At 41.5% G+C, this 25,019-nt stretch overlaps 1 protein-coding gene across 1 annotated transcript in view; it reads right to left on the bottom strand.

Annotated features, from left to right (window-relative positions):
• Nucleotides 1-25,019, bottom strand: part of LOC133660652 (NF-kappa-B inhibitor delta) — a 39,542-nt gene that overhangs the window by 2,566 nt on the left and 11,957 nt on the right. Inside the window, 9 exon segments of the mRNA XM_062064224.1 lie at nt 617-781; nt 867-983; nt 2,763-2,920; nt 3,500-3,551; nt 7,050-7,196; nt 7,277-7,382; nt 14,154-14,326; nt 15,070-15,300; nt 16,645-16,775. Of these exon segments, the coding sequence (XP_061920208.1) occupies nt 617-781; nt 867-983; nt 2,763-2,920; nt 3,500-3,551; nt 7,050-7,196; nt 7,277-7,382; nt 14,154-14,326; nt 15,070-15,300; nt 16,645-16,775 (1,280 nt within the window).

Here is a 25,019-nt window from a genome sequence, read left to right as displayed (position 1 = left end):
GTTCAAGAAAGACCACTACAAATGAGCAATATTTTGCACTGTTATACAATTTAATAAATCAGAAACTGATGACATAGTGCTGTATTTTACTTCTTTATCTCTTTTTTTTCAACCAAAAATGCTATGCTCTGATTAGGGGGTACTTGAATTAAAAAAAAATTCACAGGGGGTACATCACTGAAAAAAGGTCAAAAACCACTGTTGTAGATGCTACATACGTACAAAATAAACCACATGATGTTAGTACATCAGTCGAGGAAAATGATAAATAACATCCTGTAATTTGATTTTGATATAATTGTTTTATCTTGATGGACACCAATGAGTTGACTGATGTACATTATCACATAATGTATTCAGAAAATATAAATAACGACAAATACATGATTACCCGCAACATGTAAGTGTAAAAAAAAAAACCTAACATTATGATTTGTGCATTTGTGCTTGTTCTATTTTTTAACAAAGAAAACAATCTGAAGTTGTCTTTATTTTTAAGTTATTGTGCCGTAATTTTACCAGTCCGGCCCACTTGGGAGTAGATTTTTCTCCATGTGGCCCCCCCATCTAAAACGAGTTTGACACCCCTGGTCTAGAAATAGTTACGAAAGCTCACCTGCTCCCCCTGCTGGCCGCCCGGCAGTAAGCGAGCGGGCAGGTCGTTCTCCAGGTTGCGGATGCTGGGATCGGCTCCTCGGCTCAGCAGCAGTTGCAGGATATGTGCCTGCTGGGGGTTGCCATGGAGACAGGCCGCCATGTGTAAAGCCGTGTGGCCGTGTGCCTTTCAGGAGACGTGACGATGAGTCACCGAGACGGACAAGAAAGTGTACACACACACACACACACACACACAGACACAGACTCACTTTCATGTTGACAAAGTCCTTGACGTTGTGCAGACGGATGCTCAGCAGGTAGTGGAGCAGGTCCACGTTACCTTCCTTCACAGCCAAGTGCAACACCGTCTTGTTGCTTTTGATTTCCTGCAGTTGGACGAGTGGGAGTGGTGGGAAGGTGGGAAAAAACAACAATAAGTCGCACATGAGGAGATTAAAAACAAAAAGTGATGTGTGTGTGTGTGTGTGCATATGGGGACAACATCTCATGATGAAAAAGGACATTTCCCCATTCAAACAATCCGCTCACTGGACACACCATTAGGCACACCTGCACATTTATCTTTAGACAAATCTAATTATGGTGGTTGTAGTTTTTACTGCATATACTTTTTCATATTTGACCGTATTTCGGTTAAAAATAATTGATTACCGGACACTTTCTATGTAGCACCAGTCTGTATTCTAAGTAGGGTGTCTCGATACAACTTTTTCACTTCCTTGAGTGTCGGCGATACCGATATATTAGAATAAGGAATCAGAGTACATTCTTGTATTGTTTTGTAGAGTGAAATTACTAAAATAACCATGTATGTTATGAAAAACACCAACATTATCACAGATTTATACTTTGGAAGTGGACTGATATTTTGTGTTCTGAAATCAAGCTCATGACGCAGGATGTTGAATGATGCGGACACGTTTGCTGCTGGATACTTTCTTCTACCTCGTAAATAATATGCAACTATAATTATTTGCGTCTTGTTTATATTGACAAATGACAGGTTTTAAACTGCAATATCGTTCAGTTAAGGACACTTACGTAGGTCTCGCTTGTGTGCTTAGCTGTTGTGTAGCTGCTCGCTTCTAGTAGCCTATAACCTACAATTTGTAAATGACTAAACTACAAGAAAAGACCGCCAAATAAAAAAAATCATAAATAAATAAAATACATAAATAATGTATAGTTGTATTTACAAACATATATATATATATATATATATATATATATATATATATATATATATATATATATATATATATATATATATATATATATATATATACATATATATACATACATGTATATGTACGTACGTACGTACGTACGTACATACATACATACATACATACATACACAGTATATACACTACCGTTCAAAAGTTTGGGGTCACATTGAAATGTCCTTATTTTTAAGGAAAAGCACTGTACTTTTCATTGAAGATAACTTTAAACTAGTCTTAACTTTAAAGAAATACACTCTATACATTGCTAATGTGGTAAATGACTATTCTAGCTGCAAATGTCTGGTTTTTGGTGCAATATCTACATAGGTGTATAGAGGCCCATTTCCAGAAACTATCACTCCAGTGTTCTAATGGTACAATGTGTTTGCTCATTGGCTCAGAAGGCTAATTGATGATTAGAAAACCCTTGTGCAATCATGTTCACACATCTGAAAACAGTTTAGCTCGTTACAGAAGCTACAAAACTGACCTTCCTTTGAGCAGATTGAGTTTCTGGAGCATCACATTTGTGGGGTCAATTAAACGCTCAAAATGGCCAGAAAAAGAGAACTTTCATCTGAAACTCGACAGTCTATTCTTGTTCATAGAAATGAAGGCTATTCCACAAAATTGTTCTGGTGGCCCCAAACTTTTGAACGGTAGTGTGTATATATACATACATATACACACACACACACACATTATATTGTTGTTACTATCGCTTTTGTATCGTCTGTTATATCGTATATTTATTATTTCTTCCGCTTTTTTTAGTGCCCTTAAGAGTGTTTGTTATCCTTTCTGTTTGTAATTGAGCTACAGTGTTAAACAATTTCCCTTGGGGGATGAATAAAGTTTGTCGAGGTCTTTAAGCAAACCAACAGTTAGAAACAAAGCAGCATGGTGATTGCAACTCCACCTGACTGAGTAGAGAGGCGCCCGCATCAAGAAGCATTTGCACACAGGAGAGCTTCTCTGCAGCTTTGCTCTGCAGGTGACCATCCGCCATCCCACTGGCCGATAAAGCCTTCATGGTGACGCAGTGAGAGATGGTTGCACAATGCAGAGGAGTCATCCCTACAGGAGAAATAAAAGATAATGTCAATTGGATAAATACATTAGTTCTTAATTACCAAAAATACACAATATTTACTACATTGGGAACATACAGTACAGGCCAAAAGTTTGGACACACCTTCTCCTCATTCAATGCGTTCTCTTTATTTTCATGACTATTTACATTGCAGATTGGCACTGAAGGCATCAAAACTATGAATGAACACATGTGGAGTTATGTACTTAACAAATGAAGGTGAAATAACTGAAAACTTGTTTTATACTCTAGTTTCTTCAAAATAGCCACCCTTTGCTCTGATTACTGATTTGCACACTCTTGGCATTCTCTCGATGAACTTCACCTGAAATGGTTTTCACTTCACAGGTGTCATAATGATGCCTTCAGTGACAAGCTACAATGTACATACATCTCTCAGTGAGAGCAAAATCATGCTCACTGTCCAATGTTGACTTTAAATTGGTCCTGTGTCAATGGACAACAATCTATATCCATTATTTTCAAATACAAATCAGCAGTTGAAAATCCCTATCGTAATGTATTTCCATGTCTATTAACAAAAGTGTGCTGTGTGTCATCACCCTCAAAATCTCTGGCCTCAAGGTGGACTGCAGGTCTGCATGAAAGGATGACCTGAAAAAAACACAAAAAATAAATGCATTCTAAAAAAAAAAATCTGAGTTTGAAATTATGAATACATACTTTTTATTGGATGTGGCCATTTGAGTTCTCACATAGATTGATATATGATGGCATTATTAATAAATTATATATTGATGTTTAATATCAACATTTTGTGAAACAAAAGTAAAAAAATAAATAAATGCATGATTAAAAAGAAAAATACAACAAGAATAATCCAACATTTTGAGATACATGCTTTTTACTGGAATATGGTACATTTCTACTGAGAATAATGGATGTTTCTGTAATGGATCCTAACCACTAGGGATGGGCGATACCACACTTTTAGGATTCGATACCGATACTTTTTCTTGCATTTTCATCGATACCGATACCATTAATTTCTTATTGGCAATTTTTGTCAGTCAAAAATATTATTACTATTGTTATTATTTAAGACAAATGACAAGACAAATACAGACCATTTATACCACATTTATTATGGTCAATATATAATAAAAGTAAAATTAAAATAAATAACATAAATATGAAAAATAGATTAAATATAAACAAAAATATACACATTTTCACTTTTCTTATTCCTCAAAAAAAAAGTCTTGGTAGAAAAAGCTTAAAAAACAATTATTCATAACAATTTTATGTTTCAAACCTCTTTGTGGAAGTAAACTTATAACACTTCTCTGAAGCAAAGTCAATAATGTCCTTATCACAATAAACTAGGATTTCCTTGTCCTCTAAACCTGCATACGAAAGACAGTTCCCTGAGAAAATGAACTTGGAAAAATTATCTACAAAAATGTCTGACACATCACACTTTTAGTGTACTCGAGATATGTCGTCACACGTCACACTTTACTGAAGTCTCAGATTGCTGTTCAGGAAAAGTCACAACGCTGTCAGCTGGCTGTGTGTGTGTTGCACGTTGACGACGCTCATTCGCTGTCTCTAGCTGTGACGTGACTCTATACTCTGCCAGGTACAGGGGTGTCCCAGCACATAGTAAGTTAAAGGCCTACTGAAATTATTTTTTTTATTTAAACGGGAATAGCAGATCCATTATATGTGTCATACTTGATCATTTCGCGATATTGCCATATTTTTGCTGAAAGGATTTAGTAGAGAAAATCGACGATAAAGTTCGCAACTTTTGCTCGCTGATAAAAAAAAGCCTTGCCTGTACCGGAAGTAGCGTGACGTCACAGGAGCTAGGATTCCTCACAATTCCCCATTGTTTACAATGGAGCGAGAGAGATTCGGACCGAGAAAGTGATGATTACCCCATTAATTTGAGCGAGGATGAAAGATTCGTAGATGAGGAACGTTACAGTGAATGACTTGAGAGGCAGCGATGGACGTATCTTTTTTCGCTCTGACCGTAACTTAGGTACAAGCTGGCTCATTGGATTCCACACTCTCCTTTTTCTATTGTAGATCACAGATTTGTATTTTAAACCACCTCGGATACTATATCCTCTTGAAAATGAGAGTCGAGAACGCGAAATGGACATTCAGTGCCTTTTATCTCCACGACAATACATCGGCAAAATGCTTTAGCTACGAGCTAACGTGATAGCATCTTGCTTTAACTGCATATAGAAACAAAAGAAATAAACCCCTGACTGGAAGTATAGATAGAAAATCAACAATACTATTAAACCATGGACATGTAAATACACGGTTAATGCTTTCCAGGCTGGCGAAGGTTAACAATGCTGTGCTAACGACGCCATTGAAGCTAACTTAGCAAACGGACTGCACAGAGCTATGCTAAAAACATTAGCTCTCCACCTACGCCAGCCAGCCCTCATTTGCTCAACACCCGTGCTCACCTGCGTTCCAGCGATCGGCAGAAGGACGAAGGACTTCACCCGATGCGTTTGGCGGCCCGGAGACGTAGGAAGTCAAGGTGAAGTCGGCGGCTAGCGCGGCTAACGCGGCTAGCGCGGCTAACGCGGCTAGCGCGGCTAACGCGGCTAGCGTGGCTAGCGCGGCTAGCGCGGCTAGCGCGGCTAGCGCTCCAACAAAGTCCTCCTGGTTGTGTTGCTGTAGTCCGCTGCTAATACACTGATCCCACCTACAACTGTCTTCTTTGCAGCCTTCATTGTTCATTAAAAAAATTGCAAAAGATGTCCAGAATACTGTGGAATTATGAAATGAAAACAGAGCTTTTTGTATAGGATTCTACGGGGTACCATAACTTCCGTTACTCTGACTTCGTCACGCGCATACGTCATCATACCGCGATGTTTCAGCCGGATATTTCCCGGGAATTTTAAAATGTCACTTTATAAGTTAACCCGGCCGTATTGGCATGTGTTGCAATATTAAGATTTCATCATTGATATATAAACTATCCGACTGCGTGGTCGGTAGTAGTGGCTTTCAGTAGGCCTTTAAGTAAGTAATCAAAAACATCTGAAAGTGATGCTTGCACCCCCCCACACGCCGTTTTTTGGTTTATATCGATACTTTTTTCAGAAAAGTGATGCCAAATGAGTAGCGTGTGAGTATCGATATATCGATACCACAGGATCGATACGCACATTCCTACTAACCACCTTCAATTATCGCCCTGTTGGCTACGTAGCAGAAGGAGAGGGACTAACTTCATTGCTTGCAGTTAAATGTTAAAGAAGAAACGAAATCGGATGGATACTACGACCTGTTGGTAGTTGGTGTGACGCCAGGATGCAGAGAAAAGAGGTGTGAGGGAATGCAGAACATGAAATACGCACCAAGGTGTGCACTCAATGCACAATATGAGACTCCGATAGTAATTGCCACCAAGTGTGTGTCCTAATCGCCAAAAGGTAGGCAGGTGTGTCAATCAGCGCTCCACAATGGCTGCTGTGGTGAGGCAGGGGGAGCACACAGGAAGTGGAAACGGGGGAAGGAGCGCTGACACCAACACTGGGAAATAATATGTAAAGCCACCTGCTGTGGCAGGTCATGACAGCAAACTTAATTTAGGGGTATGTGCATAATGACAATTTGGGACAGCACCACATTGTCAAAATGTGCACCCTCAATAACTAAGTAGGTGGTTTCTGTTTTTTTAGACTGTCTTCTGAAACACCTCATACACAGATAAGGCATATTTCCATCAATATGTACAGTGACAGCCTTAAAGTGAGCGCACAGAAATGATCAAAACTCAGTGGCCTAGTGGTTAGAGTTCAAACCCTGGCTGAGTCATACCAAAGACTATAAAAATGGGACCCATTACCTCCCTGCTTGGCACTCAGCATCAAAGGTTGGAATTGGGGGTTAAATCACCAAAAATGATTCCCGGGCGCGGCCACCGCTGCTGCCCACTGCTCCCCTCACCTCCCAGGGGGTGATCAAGGGTGATGGGTCAAATGCAGAGAATAATTTCGCCACACCTCGTGTGTGTGTGTGTGTGTGTGTGACAATCATTGGTACTTTAACTTTGTAACTTAAAAACAGACACATTGAAGCGTACCCCCAAGCCGTTTCAGCCTTTACCTGCAGTACCCCAGGGTACCCATAGTGGGCAGCCAGGTGAAGAGCGCTTTGACCTCTGACATCACAAGCGTTGATGTCTGCTCCAAACGACAGCAGATCGTGCACAATGTCAGGATGGTTGGCTGTCACCGCCACCAGTAAGGCAGTCTGCAGACAGAAAAAGACAAATGTAATGAAAACATTTCCATACCTCTAAATGGAAGAATATGTTGGCTCACTGTACGTACTTTGCCTTTGTGCTCTTTGGCATCAAGCTTCCCCAAATCCCTCAGCTTCTCCGCAGCAGCAAAGGCCCACTCTCTGAGTCCCTTGGCGGTGTAGATGTGCAAGATTCTGAAAAAAAGAAAAAAAAAGCTTTTACGTCTTTGTCTGGTGTGACGACGCCGCATGTCGGCCGTTGTCGTGATCCCAGGATGCAGGAAAGCAGGCAGAAGAAATGTGACTCATGTTTAGCAGGAAACTAAATTGCAACGGAAGATCAAATAATGAACCAGGTGGAACTATCCGTCCATCCATTTTAAACACAACTAATTAACAGAGTCTGGAGTTTGCATGTCCTCCCCGTGACTGCGTGGGTTCCCTCCGGGTACTCCGGCTTCCTCCCACCTCCAAAAATATGCACCTGGGGATAGGTTGATTGACAACACTAAATTGGCCCTAGTGTGTGAATGTGAGTGTGAATGTTGTCTGTCTATCTGTGTTGGCCCTGTGATGATGGATGGATAATTAACAGGTGTGTTGGCAGGACAAGGAACGGAAAGTCATGGTGCTGCAAAACATAGAGACCAAACAGGAAATACTGACAAAACAAAAGCACCAGGACAGGAAGTAGTGATGGGTACGGTTAACATTTAAACCGATTTGGCATCGATTCCATCCATTCCCAGTTCCTGGAAATAGATACCGGTACTCAACAGTCCCAAATGTTGGTACTTATAAATGTGTCAATAAATATAAATTGTTTTGATAATAAAAAAAATTGTATTGCAACATTTAAAAACGAGCTAATTACAACTTACATTTGTGAGTATAATTTGCAGGTGTGACACTAAGACCAAGTCCAAGACGTTAGATGGCAGTAGTGCACAGTTTATGCAGTCTTGGGTCTTTTCCGTCTTTGCGTTCTGTTGCACCCTACAAAGTGTTAATACTGCATGTATTGTACTAGCTACACAACGTGCATCTTAGTTGTAGTTTTTATTAACACATTTGAAGTTGTTGAAATTAAAACATATCAATCGCTAATGATTGTCAATAAAGTTAAAGTACCAATGATTGTCACACACACACTAGGTGTGGTGAGATTAACCTCTGCGTTTGACCCATCACCCTCACCCCCTGGGAGGTGAGAGGAGCAGTGAGCAGCAGCGGTGGCCGCGCCCGGGAATTATTTTTGGTGATTTAACCCCCAATTCCAACCCTTGATGCTGAGTGCCAAGCAGGGAGGTAATGGGTCCCATTTTTATAGTCTTTGGTATGACTCGGCTGGGATTTAAACTCACGACCTACCGATCTCAGGGCGGACACTCTAACCACTAGGCCACTGAGCAAAGACAAATGATATTAGCATCAAGCTAGCGCATTTGTGGAAAAGTGGAGTCTTACTTAAGCTACGTTGGAGCGTTTTTTTTTTACTTTGTTGGCATTGAAAATGCAACATTACCAAGAGGTAGTCTGCCTGAGTGTGCTCTCAGTGCTGCTGGAGTGATCCCCAAGTGCCGAAGTGCTGAGTCGGCAACCCAGATAGCGAAACATGGCACCGTTGGATTTTACATCAATCGGTAAGACCGGCGGGATTCGGTCGGTGCCAAAAAAGTACCCAATTCGGTACTAAAAAAATGCTAAAAAGAGGAAAATAGTTCAAACTGTCATGACAGATCGCCCTCTCATATAATGGATTCAAGACGTTATATCTGGCCTATTTTTGAGGAACAATTCAGATAATCATGGAACATTTATTAGTGGTTAGAGTGTCCACCCTGAGATCGGTAGGTTCTGAGTTCAAATCCCGGCCGAGTCATACCAAAGACTATAAAAATGGGACCCATTACCTCCCTGCTTGGCACTCAGCATCAAGGGATGGAATTGGGGGTTAAATCACCAAAAATTATTCCTGGGCGCGGCCACCGCTGCTGCTCACTGCTCCCCTCACCTCCCAGGGGGTGATCAAAGGTGATGGATCAAATGCAGAGGATAATTTTGCCACATCTAGTGTGTGTGTGACAATCATTGGTACTTTAACTTTAACGAAACAATGCAATTACCGTGTTTTCCGCACTATAAGGCGCACCTAAAAACCTCCAATTTTCTCAAAAGCTGACAGTGCGCCTTATAATCCGGCGCGCTTTATATATAGACCAATATTGAGCCACAACAGGTCTCGCAACCCCAGCCTCTACTGTAGCGTCTATTCTATGCGCCTTATAATGCAGTGCGCCTTATAATGCGGTGCGCCTTATATATGAACAAAGTTTTAAAATAGGCCATTCATTGAAGGTGTGCCTTATAATCACACCTTCAATGAATGCCTAATGGTGCGGAAAATACGGTAATGGAAATTTAACAAACATATTGACAAAATTAAAACATGTCGACACAAGTAAAAAAAAAAAAAAAAAAAGATGAGTTCCTTTTTTAGTGCGACACTGTAAATGTGACTCGCACTAAGTTTGACCTTGTTTCCTAATTTAGTATGACTCACTGGCTTTTGATTTTCTCTTCAAGGTTACTCACTCGCACATGTGCCCTTTTTAGCTCGCGGCCGAAAGCAAATTGTGGACGTAAACAGATTTCAAATGTTCTGATTTCAGTTTACAAATAGTCTTTAATTGCACACACTCATCAAACATGTCAGGAATGTACGGAGCCCCTAAAGGGACATGGGAATTTATTTTTTTTAGACATGTATCTCGTGGCCACGAGAAACTTTTTATTAAAAAAAATAAAAAATAAAAAAAAAATATTAATTTTCTGATGGTTTGGTGTGTGTTAAAATGGCAGTTTAGGAGTTAATATGGCTGTATTTCCAGATAGGACTTTCCCCCATGTGTGTTGTGGCAAAATGTGAATGCTTGATTAGTAGGTGTGAGACAAACACTTTATCTTCCTGGTTATTGTAACGCTACGTGTTTGACATTATTTAAGACTTTATCATGCCCGGGAAAGGACAGTTTTCCTCTTCTGTGGCTGTGGGGGGTGGGCGTGGCTTGCGGACCTGCAGCGAAGCGGAGTGTGTCAGTTAGTCCCATGTTGATGTGATCAAACTTCTTTCTTGCTTGGAAGATACACACACAATTGTAACTGTTATATGTACAACGTGTTTGGATGTATTCATTTATGTAAAATTGTCATTAAATGTAATATTGCCTGACAAAAAGGGATTCGACGTACGTAATATTTTGATATTTACACATCGCATATTTACACACGCGCATCTGACTAGAATACCCTTATGTGCATTACATATATCAACATCAACTACCTACTGTACTGTTTACTTGTTGAAATACCCTTTTTAGAACAAATATCTACCCATATAATTTATATGTGTATATATATATATATATATATATATATATATATATATATATATATATATATATATATATATATATATATATATATATATATATATATATATATATATACATACATACATACATACATACATATACATATACATATATACATATATATATATAGGTAGTTGATGTTGATATATGTTAATGCACATAAGGGTATTCTAGTCAGATGCGCGTGTGAGAAACACTATGGCTCTCCTCTCATCTGCTCCTTATCCGCTCATCTTCGCCAACAAGAGTCCTCAATGAAGGTAAACGTGATGATAAATGTTCACATCGTTTACTGCATGTAAAACTATAATTATTTGCTGTAAGATGTATATAGTTTAATGCCTGGGACAGATGGATATGATTGGATAATATTTACATGATTTCTTATGGGAAAAAGTGCTTTGGTTTTGGTTAAAGTACCACTTATAGTCACACACACACTAGGTGTGGTGAAATTATCCTCTGCATTTGACCCATCCCCATGTTCACCCCTGGGGAGGTGAGGGGAGCAGTGAGCAGCAGCGGTGGCCGCGCTCGGGAATCATTTTGGTGATTTAACCCCCGATTCCAACCCTTGATGCGGAGTGCCAAGCAGGGAGGTAATGGGTCCCATTTTTATAGTCTTTGGTATTACTCGGCCGGGGTTTGAACTCACGACCTTCCAGTCTCAGGGCGGACACTCTAACCATAAGGCTACTGAGCAGGTGGCCTTGTGTATTTAAAACATTTTTTTAAATTCATCTTTCACATGAGTACAACAATCAGTATGTTCAATAACACTATATTTAGCATTTTGTCATTTAATATACAGTGCATGTTTCACACAACAAACAATCAAAAGTATACTTATATATATTTTTTTTTTTGCTAAACCACAAGCGCTCCCAGCATGCCTTGCAGCACTTGATTTTCAACATCCTCACATGAATCCATAACCTAATAAATTACATTGGTATATTGTTTGTATTGTGTTAAATGTATACAAAAAATACAGCGTTAACCCTTGTACTCACGTGAAAGATGTATTCAATGGAATTCTTCGGATTACTAACAGGAATAAAAGTGTAATTATAGCCATAGAACCAGAAAAAGAAACTTCCAATGACACAGGCAAGGTATGTCTGATAAGCACATTTTGGCAGGGGTGGACTTTGCGCTCCCCCGCCCATATCATTTAAAATGCAAAAACAATACATTTGCAACACAACAATCGTGAGAAAAAACATAAGCTATTTATTTAACTTATTTAACTTCTAAATGTACTACAATGTACTACCATGCAAGCTGCAAATTAATAATTTGGGTTTTTTTTCTCCTACTGACCCCAACTTTTACTGTGATTGAGAGAAACTGTAATCATTTAATAAAGTGTGACCATTTTTTAGTTTGCACTGGATGTGACGTACAGCGTTATTATCGTGAAGGCCGGAAGTGCTGGTGCGTGAATAGAATCTCTTGACGGTGGTTGCGTAGAAGCAAGACTCATCTAGACCAGTGTTTTTCAACCACTGTGTGGACACACAAGTGTGCCGTGAGATACAGTCTGGTGTGCTGTGGGAGATTATGTCATTTCACTTAATTGGGTTAAAAATATTTTTTTGCAAACCAGTAATTATTATTTGCAAATAATGTGCCGTTGTTGAGTGTCTTTACTGTCTGGAGCTTGGCAGAGTAACCTTGTAATATTCTTCCATATCCGTAGGTGGCAGCAGGTAATTATTTGCTGTGTAGATGTCGGGAACAACAACGATGGTTTGTCATGTACACAATAGGCAGACGACAGCTGGAGGCAGTGTGCAGGTAAAAAGGTATCTAATGCTGAAACATAAAATAAACAAAAGTTGAGTGCCCCTAAGAAAAGGCATTGAAGCTTAAGGAAGGCTATGCAGAACGAAACTTAAACTGAACTGACTGCAAAGTAAACAAAAACAGAATGCTGGACGACAGCAAAGACTTACTGTGGAGCAGAGACGGTGTCCACAAAGTACATTCGAATATGACATGACAATCAACAATGTCCCCACAAAGAAGGACAAAAACAACTTAAATAGTCTTGACTGCTAAAACAAACCAGGTGCGGGGAATAGCGGTCAAAGATGGCATGAAACTGCTACAAGAAAATAGCAACAATACAGGAAAAGCCACCAAAATAGGAGCGCAAGGACAAGAACTAAAACACTACACACAGGAAAACAGCAAAAAACTCAGAATAAGTCACGGCGTGATGTGACAGGTCGTATTAGTACACTTACTTTGAGACAAGAGCTATAGTGATGCATGGTTGGTTATGATTTAAAGTCATACTCAACAATTGCGACAACAACTTTTTACTGTCAATATCAGCTGCTGAGTTTCATTTTTTAATGTTTTCTGCTGGTGGTGTGCCTCTGGATTTTTTCAATGAAAAAAAGGTTGAAAAACACTGATCTAGACAAAGCTGTTGACAACAACAAAGTGCTTGGCTTGCTCTACATCTTACAGACTAAACTACTCACCTGATCTAAAGACTTTGAATACAGTAGTGAGGTTTTATTGTTATTTACTTAAAAGTAAACTTCCCTAATAGATGTGCAGATCCTTGCATTGACATTTTAACCTTGCTAGCAAACACAGAACACTGCGATGCAAACTTGGGATTTACATAACTGAGGCGTTCCTCAAGGCACCCCTTAAGTCACCTCCTTTTTGGCAGTTGTATTTTTTATGTAATATGATTTATGTGACTAAGGTGTTGCTGTAGCTTGTTTACTTCACATGCAATCATTAGTGATTTGTTCAACTTCTTTAGTTGTACTAGTGGTGTGCCTCAATGTTCTATTTTAGGTCCTCTCTTTTTTATCATTTTAATTAATTGTCTAGTGCAGTGGTCCCCAACCTTTTTGTACTTGCGGACCGGTCAACGCTTGAAAATTTGTCCCACGGACCGGGGGTCGGTGGGGGAGGGGTTTGGGTAGTAAAAAAATTGTTTTTTATTTTTGTAGTTTTTTTTTGTCATAAAGAAATACAATCATGTGTGCTTACGGACTGTATCCCTGCAGACTGTATTGATTTATATTAATATATAATGTATATACTGTGTTTTTTATGTTGATTTAATTAATTTAAAAAAAACCGATACCGGTCCTCGGCCCGGTGGTTGGGGCCGAGGACCGGTGGTTGGGGACCACTGGTCTAGTGTACCCCAGTGTTTCTTAACCATAGGCCCATTGTTGGGCAGCGAGCGCCCCCTAGATGGCCGCAAAAAATGATAATATCAAACAGACAGAAGAAGTCTGGAGTTAATTTACAGCATCCAGTCAACTTCCTTTGTTTTCACTTTATTGATCTGCGCTTGCAAGTGACGTCGAGGCCACATTGGGGCCACACTGGGGTCACATTTACACCGGAGTCTGATAAAGGTCACATTTTACTTGTAGTGTAAACAGTCCGCTGGAAAAAATAAATTTTCGAAAAAAATCCGATCTGGGCCACTTTGGCCTGCAGTGTAAACGTTTATGTTTGAAGCCAGGAACACACACTGATGATTACTCACGTGTCTCCGTCCTCATCCTGGCCCGCGACTCTGCTGTAGTGCATGTCTCTCAGCAGCCTTCTGGCCTTCTCCAGTGTGCTGTCATCTAACCATGCTCCTAAAGTGGCCGGACCAGGCTCGAGAGGAGACCAGGAGGAAACTGCACTCTGTCCGGCAGCTGCCATGAGGCCCTCCTGCTGAAAAGAGCGCTACACGTTACATTCAACCTCTCAGGTGGGATCAATGGTGTCACAGCCCGGGCGCCGTCAGTGCGCATTCATGTGTGCGCTGCGCTGGGCGCGCCTCCGGGAGCGCACCATGCGTGTGCCATTTTGGCTGCAGCAAGCAGCTGCAATCAATAACCTGAAGCTGATTATGAGTCCTGACTTCATAAGCCTGGACAACCTGCTATTCGGCGACAGAACGTAGTCATCTGTTCCTGTACAGTAAGCGAATATCTAGCTCTATGCACTCTTGCTCTCTCTGTGTTCTCCCTCGTCGTGTTGAATCGTCTCGTGTCCTCCTTGTCGTCCTCCCTGCAGCCTGCCTTCATTCCCACGTTACGAGCTGTGTGTCTCGTCTCCCCGCATTCCCTCTGCTCCCCAGGCTGCCTCTTGGATCTAGTCCTGCCTGGACACGGACCTTTGACACCTCTCTCCTCCCCTCGACCTCACGTCTGCTCACGGACCTCCGAGCCAGCCTAGCCCCTCTTGGACTTCCGCCTCTCGCCCAACACTCCCGGTAACACTCAGCAGTTATTTCCCACACAAAGTCGCACACCATACACTTTTGGATTTAGTCACACTCCATTCCCTCGTGCATTATTTATATATATATAGTGTATATATATTAATAAGTAGAGTTAATACGCCGTCCCTCCTATCTGTGCCGTCTTCTTCCTTCTGTACAAATAACAAATGGAAGAATCTGTTCTTACATATGTTTCTGACGCAACGCCTCCAAACCCTTGAAGTTGCTGCTGCTGGGAGCCGAAACCTGAATTCTGTGGGACGTTGTAGCCCACTGGAAAGCTCGGTTCTAGTTGGTTGGGGTCGTAAGACACAGTGGGCTCCTGCATGAGTGGGCATTGCTCATAGTCCATGTCCGTGTAGCTGCTTGATGCACCTGGAAGAGAATGGCAAGAAATAGGTGTCCCTCATATTGCAAGCTAAAACGTACACAATTTAACCAGCTCAAACACAAAAATAACACATTTGACATACAGACTAAATTGGAACCCTGAGTGTTGGCGGATACCAATTTTAATCCAATACGATAGCAGCAGGAATAATAGCATATATTTTCATTATTTTGTAGTGTGGAATCTTAGAAAAGGTTAAATCAAGTAGAATTACTCAAAGAACAATAGTGGCTATAAAAACACTAACCTTAGGACATATTTATGCTTCAGCCCTTTGAGACACTTGTGATTTAGGGCTATATAAAAAAACATTGATTGATTGATTGATTGATTTTGAAGTTAAAGTTAAAGTACCACTGATAGTCACACACACACTAAGTGTGGTGAAATTGAGGGGAGCAGTGAGCAGCAGCGGTGGCCACGCTCGGGAATCATTTTTGGTGATTTAACCCCCAATTCCAACCCTTGATGCTGAGGTGCCAAGCAGGGAGGTAATGGGTCCCATTTTTGTAGTCTTTGGTATGACTCGGCTGGGGTTTGAACTCACTACCTACCAATCTCAGGGCGGACACTCTAACCACAACACCACTGAGCAGGTCAAGTGGAGTGTTAATTTGTGTTTTGGCGATACCTAGTGGTCATAATGATTAAGGGCATGATGCAGTAAGTTGAATGATGCAGACACGTTTGTTACTGTATACTTTCTAATACACTTCTGCCTTGGAGACTTTGAATGTGCAGGTAATATACAGATATAATTACTTGATATGTGTTTATATTGCAAAAAATGTTTTTTAGACTACAATATTGTTCAATTAAGGACACGTATGTGTTTCTAGCTTGTGTGCTAGTGTGTGCTTAGCTGTTTTGTAGCTGCTAGCTCCTAACCATGGTCTTTGGTAAAAGACTTCACTAAGAAAATACCAAACTTGTGAACTTATTAGAGGACGTCTACATGTTAACTGGCTGTCCAGCTTTACAAAAATAAACTCTTTTGCAAGCCGATAACTTGCTTCTTTTGTTGGGGTCCTCAAAAAAAATTCTGCTAAGGGCCCCAATTTAACTTGGGGTGGCCCTGCATACAGTATAAATATTTAAATGCGTTTTACTGTTGAAATGTCCATGTAAGTACTTTGACAGTGATTACCACCAGAGCTACTATTTCCCGACATGGTGCAGAATATTTCCTGTAATAGTCCACTGACTATGAATGTTACTACTTCATTGACAAACAAACAAATAGCTGTCCTACCTGAGCAGGCTAACGGCTCTGATGCAGACATCTGCAGATAGGAAGTGGAGACATATAATAGTCATGAAATAGATTCTTAATATGATAGTGAGAGACATGCTGTGTTTTCTTACAGCAACCATGTTTGAACCAACAGGGCTGGTTGTGTTTGGGGGGCAGGAAGTCGACAAGGAGGATGTTTCTCGCTTCCTTTTTTGCTCCAACAGTTCCTTCACTGTGGGCTGGCTGCAACAAGGCTTCTCCTTTGGCGCTGGAAAGCAAAATTTAACATGATGGATTTACTAATGTTTACTCTTGTCCGTCGGGGTGGTTTTCATATTATTACAATGTTGACATTAGTAAATCAATGTATCTATTTATGGTTATATTGTTTACAAAGCCAGGTAATAAATCACAATATTTAAATGAGATCCAATAGTTTGCATTTGTTAACTTTTTTTTTTTCCGACTTTTTTTTTTTTTGCTCAAACTATTGTATTTTATGAAATTATATCGTTGTATTGATAGTGTTACACGATCTAATTATGTTGTGTTTACATAATTAATTGAAACATATTCACAAATAAGTTTGTTGATACCATTTTTTTATTACTCTCCTTTTATTACAATTGTAATCATGATCAAAAAATTAAAGTCTAAATCATTTAATGCGCCTGAAAATCTTCAAGTCAAAATGTATCGGTCTTAATGACCCTTTATTCATTTGGTATCGGATCGATGCCAAAATGTGCAGTAATTTTCAACACTTCTATTTGGATTGAATCGTAAACTATAAATTGGATGTAAACGTATAGTCACATGATATTATTGCACAATTGCCTATGCATTTGGTTGTGTTTTTTTTTTTAAATACAATCTGATGAATAACTTGCTTTGAAATCAGAAGACAAGCAGATGTATTTTACCAAAAAACACGAAATATATAATAATATTGTCATGTCTGTGTTAATCATGTTTTTGTTTGGCCATGTTTTGTTTGGTTTTTGGACTCTCTTTTTAGTTCCTGGTTGCACTTCCTTGTTTTGTTTGGTTTCCATGGTCACTGTGGATAATGCATATGTTTAAGAGTTATTTCTTTATTCATAATCATGTTTGAATCAGCTCATATTTTTCCATGTATACTCTGTATACCAGTTTCTCTTTGTCTTCAGATTGCCTGTTTAGCCTGGGTCGTAAACCATCAGGAATGTGAACACAACCCCCAAGTCTCTCTTCTTATCAGTGTTAAGAAGAGGGGGGGGGGGGGGAGTTGGGGGCTTTCTTTGTGTGAAAAGAGTTGCTTTTTCCTTTGGAATGCCAGATCAACTTGGGCTACGCATTTGTATGTGTTGTTCGAGGCTGGTCTCTATTGTCAAATATTTGACAATAAATTACAAAATACCTATTCTGTGCTTGGTGGTACCTTTGAGTTCAGTTTATATGTCATCTAAGGAACTTGGGACTGACCAGCGTTTTACATTCCACTTGGAGGAACATCTGGTCAAACGCAACAATTTGGGGGCTTCGTCCGGGATGACACGCTGACAATTGGACCTTCTCTTGCAATCTTCTGGACAGACTCACATGGCCAAAACATAATTCAAGGTAAGCAGAACCTTTCTTTTTAGATAAAATCTGCATTAGGAGTCTGTCCTGAGGTCTGTAAGTCAAACACAGAATTGTACCCCAGACACAGAGTGGTGATTTTGATTGATTGATTGCATTTTGATAGATTGGTTGCATTTTGCCGTAGCCACCATTGCATAAAAGTTGTGAATACCACTCACGTCATTGTGTCAAGATTACCATGACGGTCTGTTTCACTGACGAGTAAGCAAATAGTAACGGGTTAGAGTTAGAGGCTCTAGCTGCGTATTGTACAATAAATTGCACGGGTTAGAGTTAGAGGCTCTAGCTGCGTATTGTACAATAAATTGCACGGGTTAGAGTTAGAGGCTCTAGCTGCGTATTGTATGATAAAAGTACGGGGTTAAAGGCCGCCGTATGGTTCAGGGGTTTGAGGCCCCTGAAAAAAAAAAAAAAAATTGGACACAATGGCCAAGGAGTGTGACAGACAAGAATGTGATGGCGGCTGGGGAAAATGTGATTAGTCATTACTGTGTAATGATCAATTGAATGGACGGTTGTCGACAATGGAATTAGCAGGTAGAGTTTAAAATAAAAAAAAAAGAGAACGTTCCTTGAAAGGGTTAAGAGGGAGTTTACAATACTCGAAAAGTTGTGAACTCAAACGTCTGGTAAAATAAAAAATAAAATAAAAAAGTAACTGGAAGTTTTATGGTAAAGTGAAACGCAGAGAGAGAGTGCTTATGTGTGTGTGTGTGTGTGTGCGCTGGTGAAAATGGAACACTCAGGGAGAGAATTTAAGAGTTTGGCGTATGATAAAAGTAAACAGGGATTACGTGGAAAAACGAAATGCAACAAAAGAACCGATGATTAATGACAGAATTGACTGATTGGTTTTTTGTCTGCCGCGCATGCGTAAGACAATTCAAACGACCCGCCCAGACTTTGACTAGGCCACCGCCCCCTACTCCTGTGACGAGTGACGGCCCTGCTCACACAGCCTCTCTAAGATTGAACCCTCCTCCAAAACTAACGCTGTCTCCTGAGTGTAATTCACCTCTGGTGCCTAAGCCCCAAAATAACAGCCACCCAGCGGAAAACCTCCCGAATATGCCTAATCTTACTAGACAGCAGATAATGCATGAGTCAACGCAAAACTCCTCACTTTACACGCCAGACCATTTTGTTGCAATAAACAAATGCCCTCCCCCAGTAGATGACAGCCTCTCACGTGCACATCAGACATTCTTGAGCAACACACAACAGAGCCAGACTTTGTGGTCTCCTGTAACTGTTAATGGCTCAATGGAAGGCTACATTGACCAACACCCACATGAACCACATGCATACAACATACGCTCAAAAAAGCTGGAGGGACACGCATATCCACTTTTTCCTGATAAAAGCGGCAGATTTCAATATAAGCCTTTTGCTGTGGCAGACATGCAAGCCATTGTTGACAAACTTCCACCTGTGTCTGAAGGTGGGAGTCTTTGGCTCAACACATTAGACAAGCTAACAGCAGGATACACTCTCTCCGTAGCAGACTTTAGAAGCATTTTGTATCGTTGTGTTTCCACACAAGATGGCAAAAATACAGAACAACAAGCAGGATTAATGGCTGAATCTTCGACCTCACCGATAACACCATAGCTACTGCTATGCGCAGTCTCTTTCCTCAAGATGAGGATGATAAGGCTAATGACAGAGCAGCAAGGAAGCAACTCCTTAATTTACAGATCGCTGAAGATAAAAGATCAAAAGAACTAATTAGTAAAAAATCAGCTAGGGTATATTCAGCACTGGGTGACCTTGCATCTGAGTTCCAACCGGTGGAGGAAAGAATCCTCAACAGACGTGCGACCAGACGGTTGGACTCGGGTGGTGGACAACACGGTGCTTCAAAGCCAGTCCGGGGTGGAAACTGTTTCGGCTGTGACCAGCCTGGTCACTGGAGTCGTGACTGTCTGAACATTTTCGAACAGGAAAGGTTCCGTAGTGCCAACAAACGAACACAAAAGCGTGGCAAAGGACGCCCACCGCAGGAGCCCCAGCAGGAGATACAGACTGGCCCCCTGCTGGACATGAGTGTCAACGGACAATGTTATCAGTTCGTGATTGACACTGGCGCCACCCATTCGATTCTGAATGCAGAGATACCAAAGAAACTGTGTGCTTCCTCTTTAAAGGTCGAAGGCTTCGCTGGGGTCACAAGAAGGTTACCTGTCACCAAACCACTTCCGGTTAAGATTGCGGGACACACACTAAAGCACCCCTTCGTGATTGACCTGCACACACCCTGCCAGATTGGTAATGACCTCCTTTACAGACTGTACCCTGACATTCAATATCGCACAGAAGGAACCTTCCTGGTGTTACCTGACGGCTCAACCACCAAGCTGCGACACCACTACCAAGGCTCTTCCATGAGCTCATACCACAGCCTGAAACAACAGGAATGGCTGACATCCAGCTGCTCTAACAGTGAAAACCCTGACTGACTGAGATGCTTCCGTGTGTTCTGCCACCCGACTCGCCATATGTTATGATCACCAGTTAGACACTCATACCAGGAGACCTTTGACTCCTTTGTATATTTATATATGTTGGAACTCAAGGTGTGGTTGCTCATGTTGACCTATCTTTGAAACAACTAGCATGGTATAAGATGGACACAATTGTGTCCCACATTGTTCACTTGCTCTCTGTCTCGCCTACAAAACCAAAGAACTTAGGTGCAATGATAAGACACGGCGTAGCTGCCAAACATTAAACCGACACCCAAATACCACATTTTCAATTGGTTAGGTTTAGCACATAGTTGTGTTAAACACATAACTATGGGCTGCACTTTAGACACCTGTAGGCTACGAGGAGCTAGCAGCTACACAACAGCTGAGCTAAAACGACACATTACACATTTAAGCATATCAAATAATTATAGTTGCTCATTACATACACAAAGTTGCCATGGCAGAAGTCTGATAGAAAGTATTCAGTAACAAACGTGTCCGCATCATTCGACTTTCTACAACATGAGCTTGACTTAATCAATTATTGGGGCCACCAGGTGTGGTAAAATTTCAAAATACTATTGATAAAGCATCCGCCATACGGGTAGTATTTTTCTAGTATTTGTGACAATATAAAATATAAGCATATTTAGTGGAGTTTGAGTTATTTGTGATATTGCTACGGGGTCCCCTACCCTAACAACACCCCCCAGTGGACCACAGAGGCTAAAGAGACTATCATTGACTTCAAACATGACTTGTCCTCCGCTACTTGACTATTAGCTGACCTTTTTCTTAGATGTTTCTGAAAGTGATAGTATGACTAACACAGTCCTTTTTGAGAAACAGAAGGGGGTGAGTGAGGGTGGATACAGACTCCTTGGAACAAAATCGACAATAATCCGACTCTGACACATTCCATAGTTTTAACATTTTTCCCGTGGGTAAGAAGTTAAAACTACATTTTAATTTGAAAACAACGATTTTACACATCGATAGTAGTTAAGTAGATCAAATTTAGAATAGGGAGGAGGTGAGGGTGAACCATGTATAGTCTTTGATTTCACTGATATGATCAATACGGTACAAGGGAAAAGGTACGTACTGACTTGTGTTGACAATCACAGTGGTTGGCCGGAAGCAACAACAACCTCAAAAGAGGATGCAATATCAGTAATTAAATGACTTGTGAATGACCTAATACCCCGACATGGTTTCCCCAAAAAGTTTAGGTCAGACAACGGCAACCATTTAAAAAAAATACTCACTTAGCCTTGGTCGAAAAGGCTTTCGGACTAGAACACAGGTTTGGGGTACCATCCTGAGTCCCAAGGTAAGGTTGAAAGGATGGACCGGAATATTAAAAACTAATTGGCTAAAATCTGTGCACAGACCAAATTTAATTGGATTGACATGTTGCAATTAGCGTTAATGATCATTCGAAGGTCCGTGAATAAAACTGTTTTACCGCCCTTTGAGTTTTTCACCCTATGAGCTGCATACAGGTCAGCCATTCACAGGACCAGCAGCCCCCCATGGAAGGAGGACTCAGCGTAAAACCAAAATGGTATTTTACACAAAAAATGCAGAATTTGTGTGCCAGTTCTTCTGTACAGATACGAGGATGACAGCCCGCCACTCCAGATTCCCTTCCGCCCGCTGAGAGGGTCAAGATCTAGGTCATCAAACGCAAGTGGACGGAGCCCAGGTGGACTGGTCCCTTCAAGGTCGTGGAACGGACGTCTCACGCCCTTCGACTAGCTGGAAAAGGGGACACCTGGTACCACCTCTCCCTCTACACTCCTGCTGAAGAACCTGACAGATTAACAGCGGATGTCATTGCTGACATCGCCACTACATCTGCCCCACTCGACGCCCTAGCAGCGCCTTTTGAGCCTGAGGCATCTGAAGAAGAACGGGAGCAGAAAACGACTCATTTTTAGTGTGTGTGTTAACGAAGTAACACACATAAGGGGTGAATTTGTGTGCCAGTTCTTCTGTACAGATACGAGGATGACAGCCCGCCACTCCAGATTCCCTTCCGCCCGCTGAGAGGGTCAAGATCTAGGTCATCAAACGCAAGTGGACGGAGCCCAGGTGGACTGGTCCCTTCAAGGTCGTGGAACGGACGTCTCACGCCCTTCGACTAGCTGGAAAAGGGGACACCTGGTACCACCTCTCCCTCTACACTCCTGCTGAAGAACCTGACAGATTAACAGCGGATGTCATTGCTGACATCGCCACTACATCTGCCCCACTCGACGCCCTAGCAGCGCCTTTTGAGCCTGAGGCATCTGAAGAAGAACGGGAGCAGAAAACGACTCATTTTTAGTGTGTGTGTTAACGAAGTAACACACATAAGGGGTGATTGTGCTAGTAACCTCTCCCCCTCTAGGTCATAGAAGAGCGAGGCTTTAATTACACACACATAATCCTACAGCCCAGAAGACGACGCTGAGAGAGAGATTTTCTACCTATATTACTCTTTTTAACTTCTATATTGTATATCCTTATTTGAGACCAGCCTTTATACTCGAAGTTATCCAATTTCTCTTGCTTGTTTTCAGCATAACTACATGTGTCGTTACATTAAGTGAAAAGTTTGATGTTTATCCCCTTTTTGTTACCTAAATTACTCTGATATTGATAGACGAAAGGCAGGATGTTACACCCGGTAGTGTTCCCTGACGGACTGGTGCTTGGGCGTGTTCTACTGTTTTTGTGTCTCAGTTCATCCTTCCTGACGACAGTGACTGACAAGTGTCTAAGAACATACAGCGGACTTTAAATAGACGGGGTCAAAGGGGATAGCAAGACTTATTTTTTGACCTGTGCAGTGTGATTAATTACGGGGGACACAATAGCTATTACCGTGGTAATAACCTCTATATTTGTTACGACTCAACCCTGAACCATTGGTGTCGGATGTAGACAACATACTCTGGTAAGTTGTGCCAAGTCCCTTTTATGTTGTTTTGGGGGTTGAACAGGCTGGTACGGACCCTAAAGGGATTATTAAGGGGTGAAGTGGACTTCCGGTTCCGGTTCACCGTGCGTGACTGCTCGCCGTCTGTTCGCTGCTGCGAAAAAGCGAAAAAGCTAAGTAGCGCTCTATCTGTGTGCTTTTAATTGTTCTACAGCTTTCTTTATCACTTCTCAAACATTTTTAGTGGTACTATTTAACTTGCAAATCACCCGATCTCTGTCCCACCCTTTCCTCAGCTAGCTAGCTGCTAAGCTAGCGCGGAGAAAGGCAGCGCCGGTCAGTAAGAAGCTACTCCTACAGACCGCGACCACTTCCCTGAGGACAGCAGGAACTTCACTCGGTGACAGAAAACACTGTGAGTAATGGCTTCCTGCGCGTCTTGCACCATACTCACGGAGAGGTTGGCTCTGCTAGAGGGCCGTGTCCGCCAGTTAGAGCAGAGTAATGTCGTAACTTTAGATGTTGCGGACACATCTGCTAGCGTTAGCTGTAGCGAGCTAACTAGCCCAGCTTGTAGCAGTCCTAAGCGGCCTACAAGCTACGGTGTACCGGTTGAGACGCATAATAGATTTAGCTCTTTAGCTAGTCCTACACCCCAGTCTACCGGGCACCACACCTTAGTTATAGGGGACTCCATCACCCGAAACATAAAGCTTAGCAAACCAGCCACAATAAAGTGTATCCCCGGGGCCAGAGCACCTGACATTGAAGCTAATCTTAGGGAGCTAACTCGCAACAGGCCTAGTAAACACGTACGACAGGCTAATCGCACCACTAATTATGCGAATATAGTTGTACACGTTGGCTCCAATGACACTAGAATGAGACAGTCAGAGATTACAAAGAGAAACATAGCCAGGACTTGTGATCTCGCCAGAAAGATGTCCAGGCATCGAGTAATTGTCTCTGGCCCCCTGCCTGCGAGAGGCAATGATGAGAGATATAGCAGATTAGTCTCGCTTAACAAGTGGTTGGCTAGCTACTGTAGGCAGAAGGGGCTAACGTTTATTGATAACTGGCCCTCTTTCTGGGGCAAACCAGGCTTGCTGATGAGAGACGGCCTTCACCCTAACCAGGAAGGCGCCATCATCCTGTCTAGAAACATAGACTACTATTTAAGTCTCACTTGACTGACTACACTAGAGCAAGCCCGGTCACAGGCAACTACAATGTCTGTTAGTCCGGGTGAGGAGTCAGTTAAGCTAGAACTAGCCAGCGCCAGGCTGGATAATCCATGTACGCATAGCAATTCTCTTAGAATAATACACAGTTCACATAATGTTTTTTCTGTTGTGTCTGTGTCAGGGGTGGACATGCATTCTACTGAGGTGGCAAATTATGATATGTCCAGTCTATTGCAGCACCAAACAAACAATCGGAAAATTCCCGTCATATCAATTCCTAGATATGGTCGAAACTATTTAAAGTG

Source organism: Entelurus aequoreus, linkage group LG11, assembly GCF_033978785.1.
Source record: "Entelurus aequoreus isolate RoL-2023_Sb linkage group LG11, RoL_Eaeq_v1.1, whole genome shotgun sequence".
NCBI lineage: Eukaryota > Metazoa > Chordata > Actinopteri > Syngnathiformes > Syngnathidae > Entelurus > Entelurus aequoreus.
This window is presented reverse-complemented; position numbering and strand designations above follow the sequence as displayed.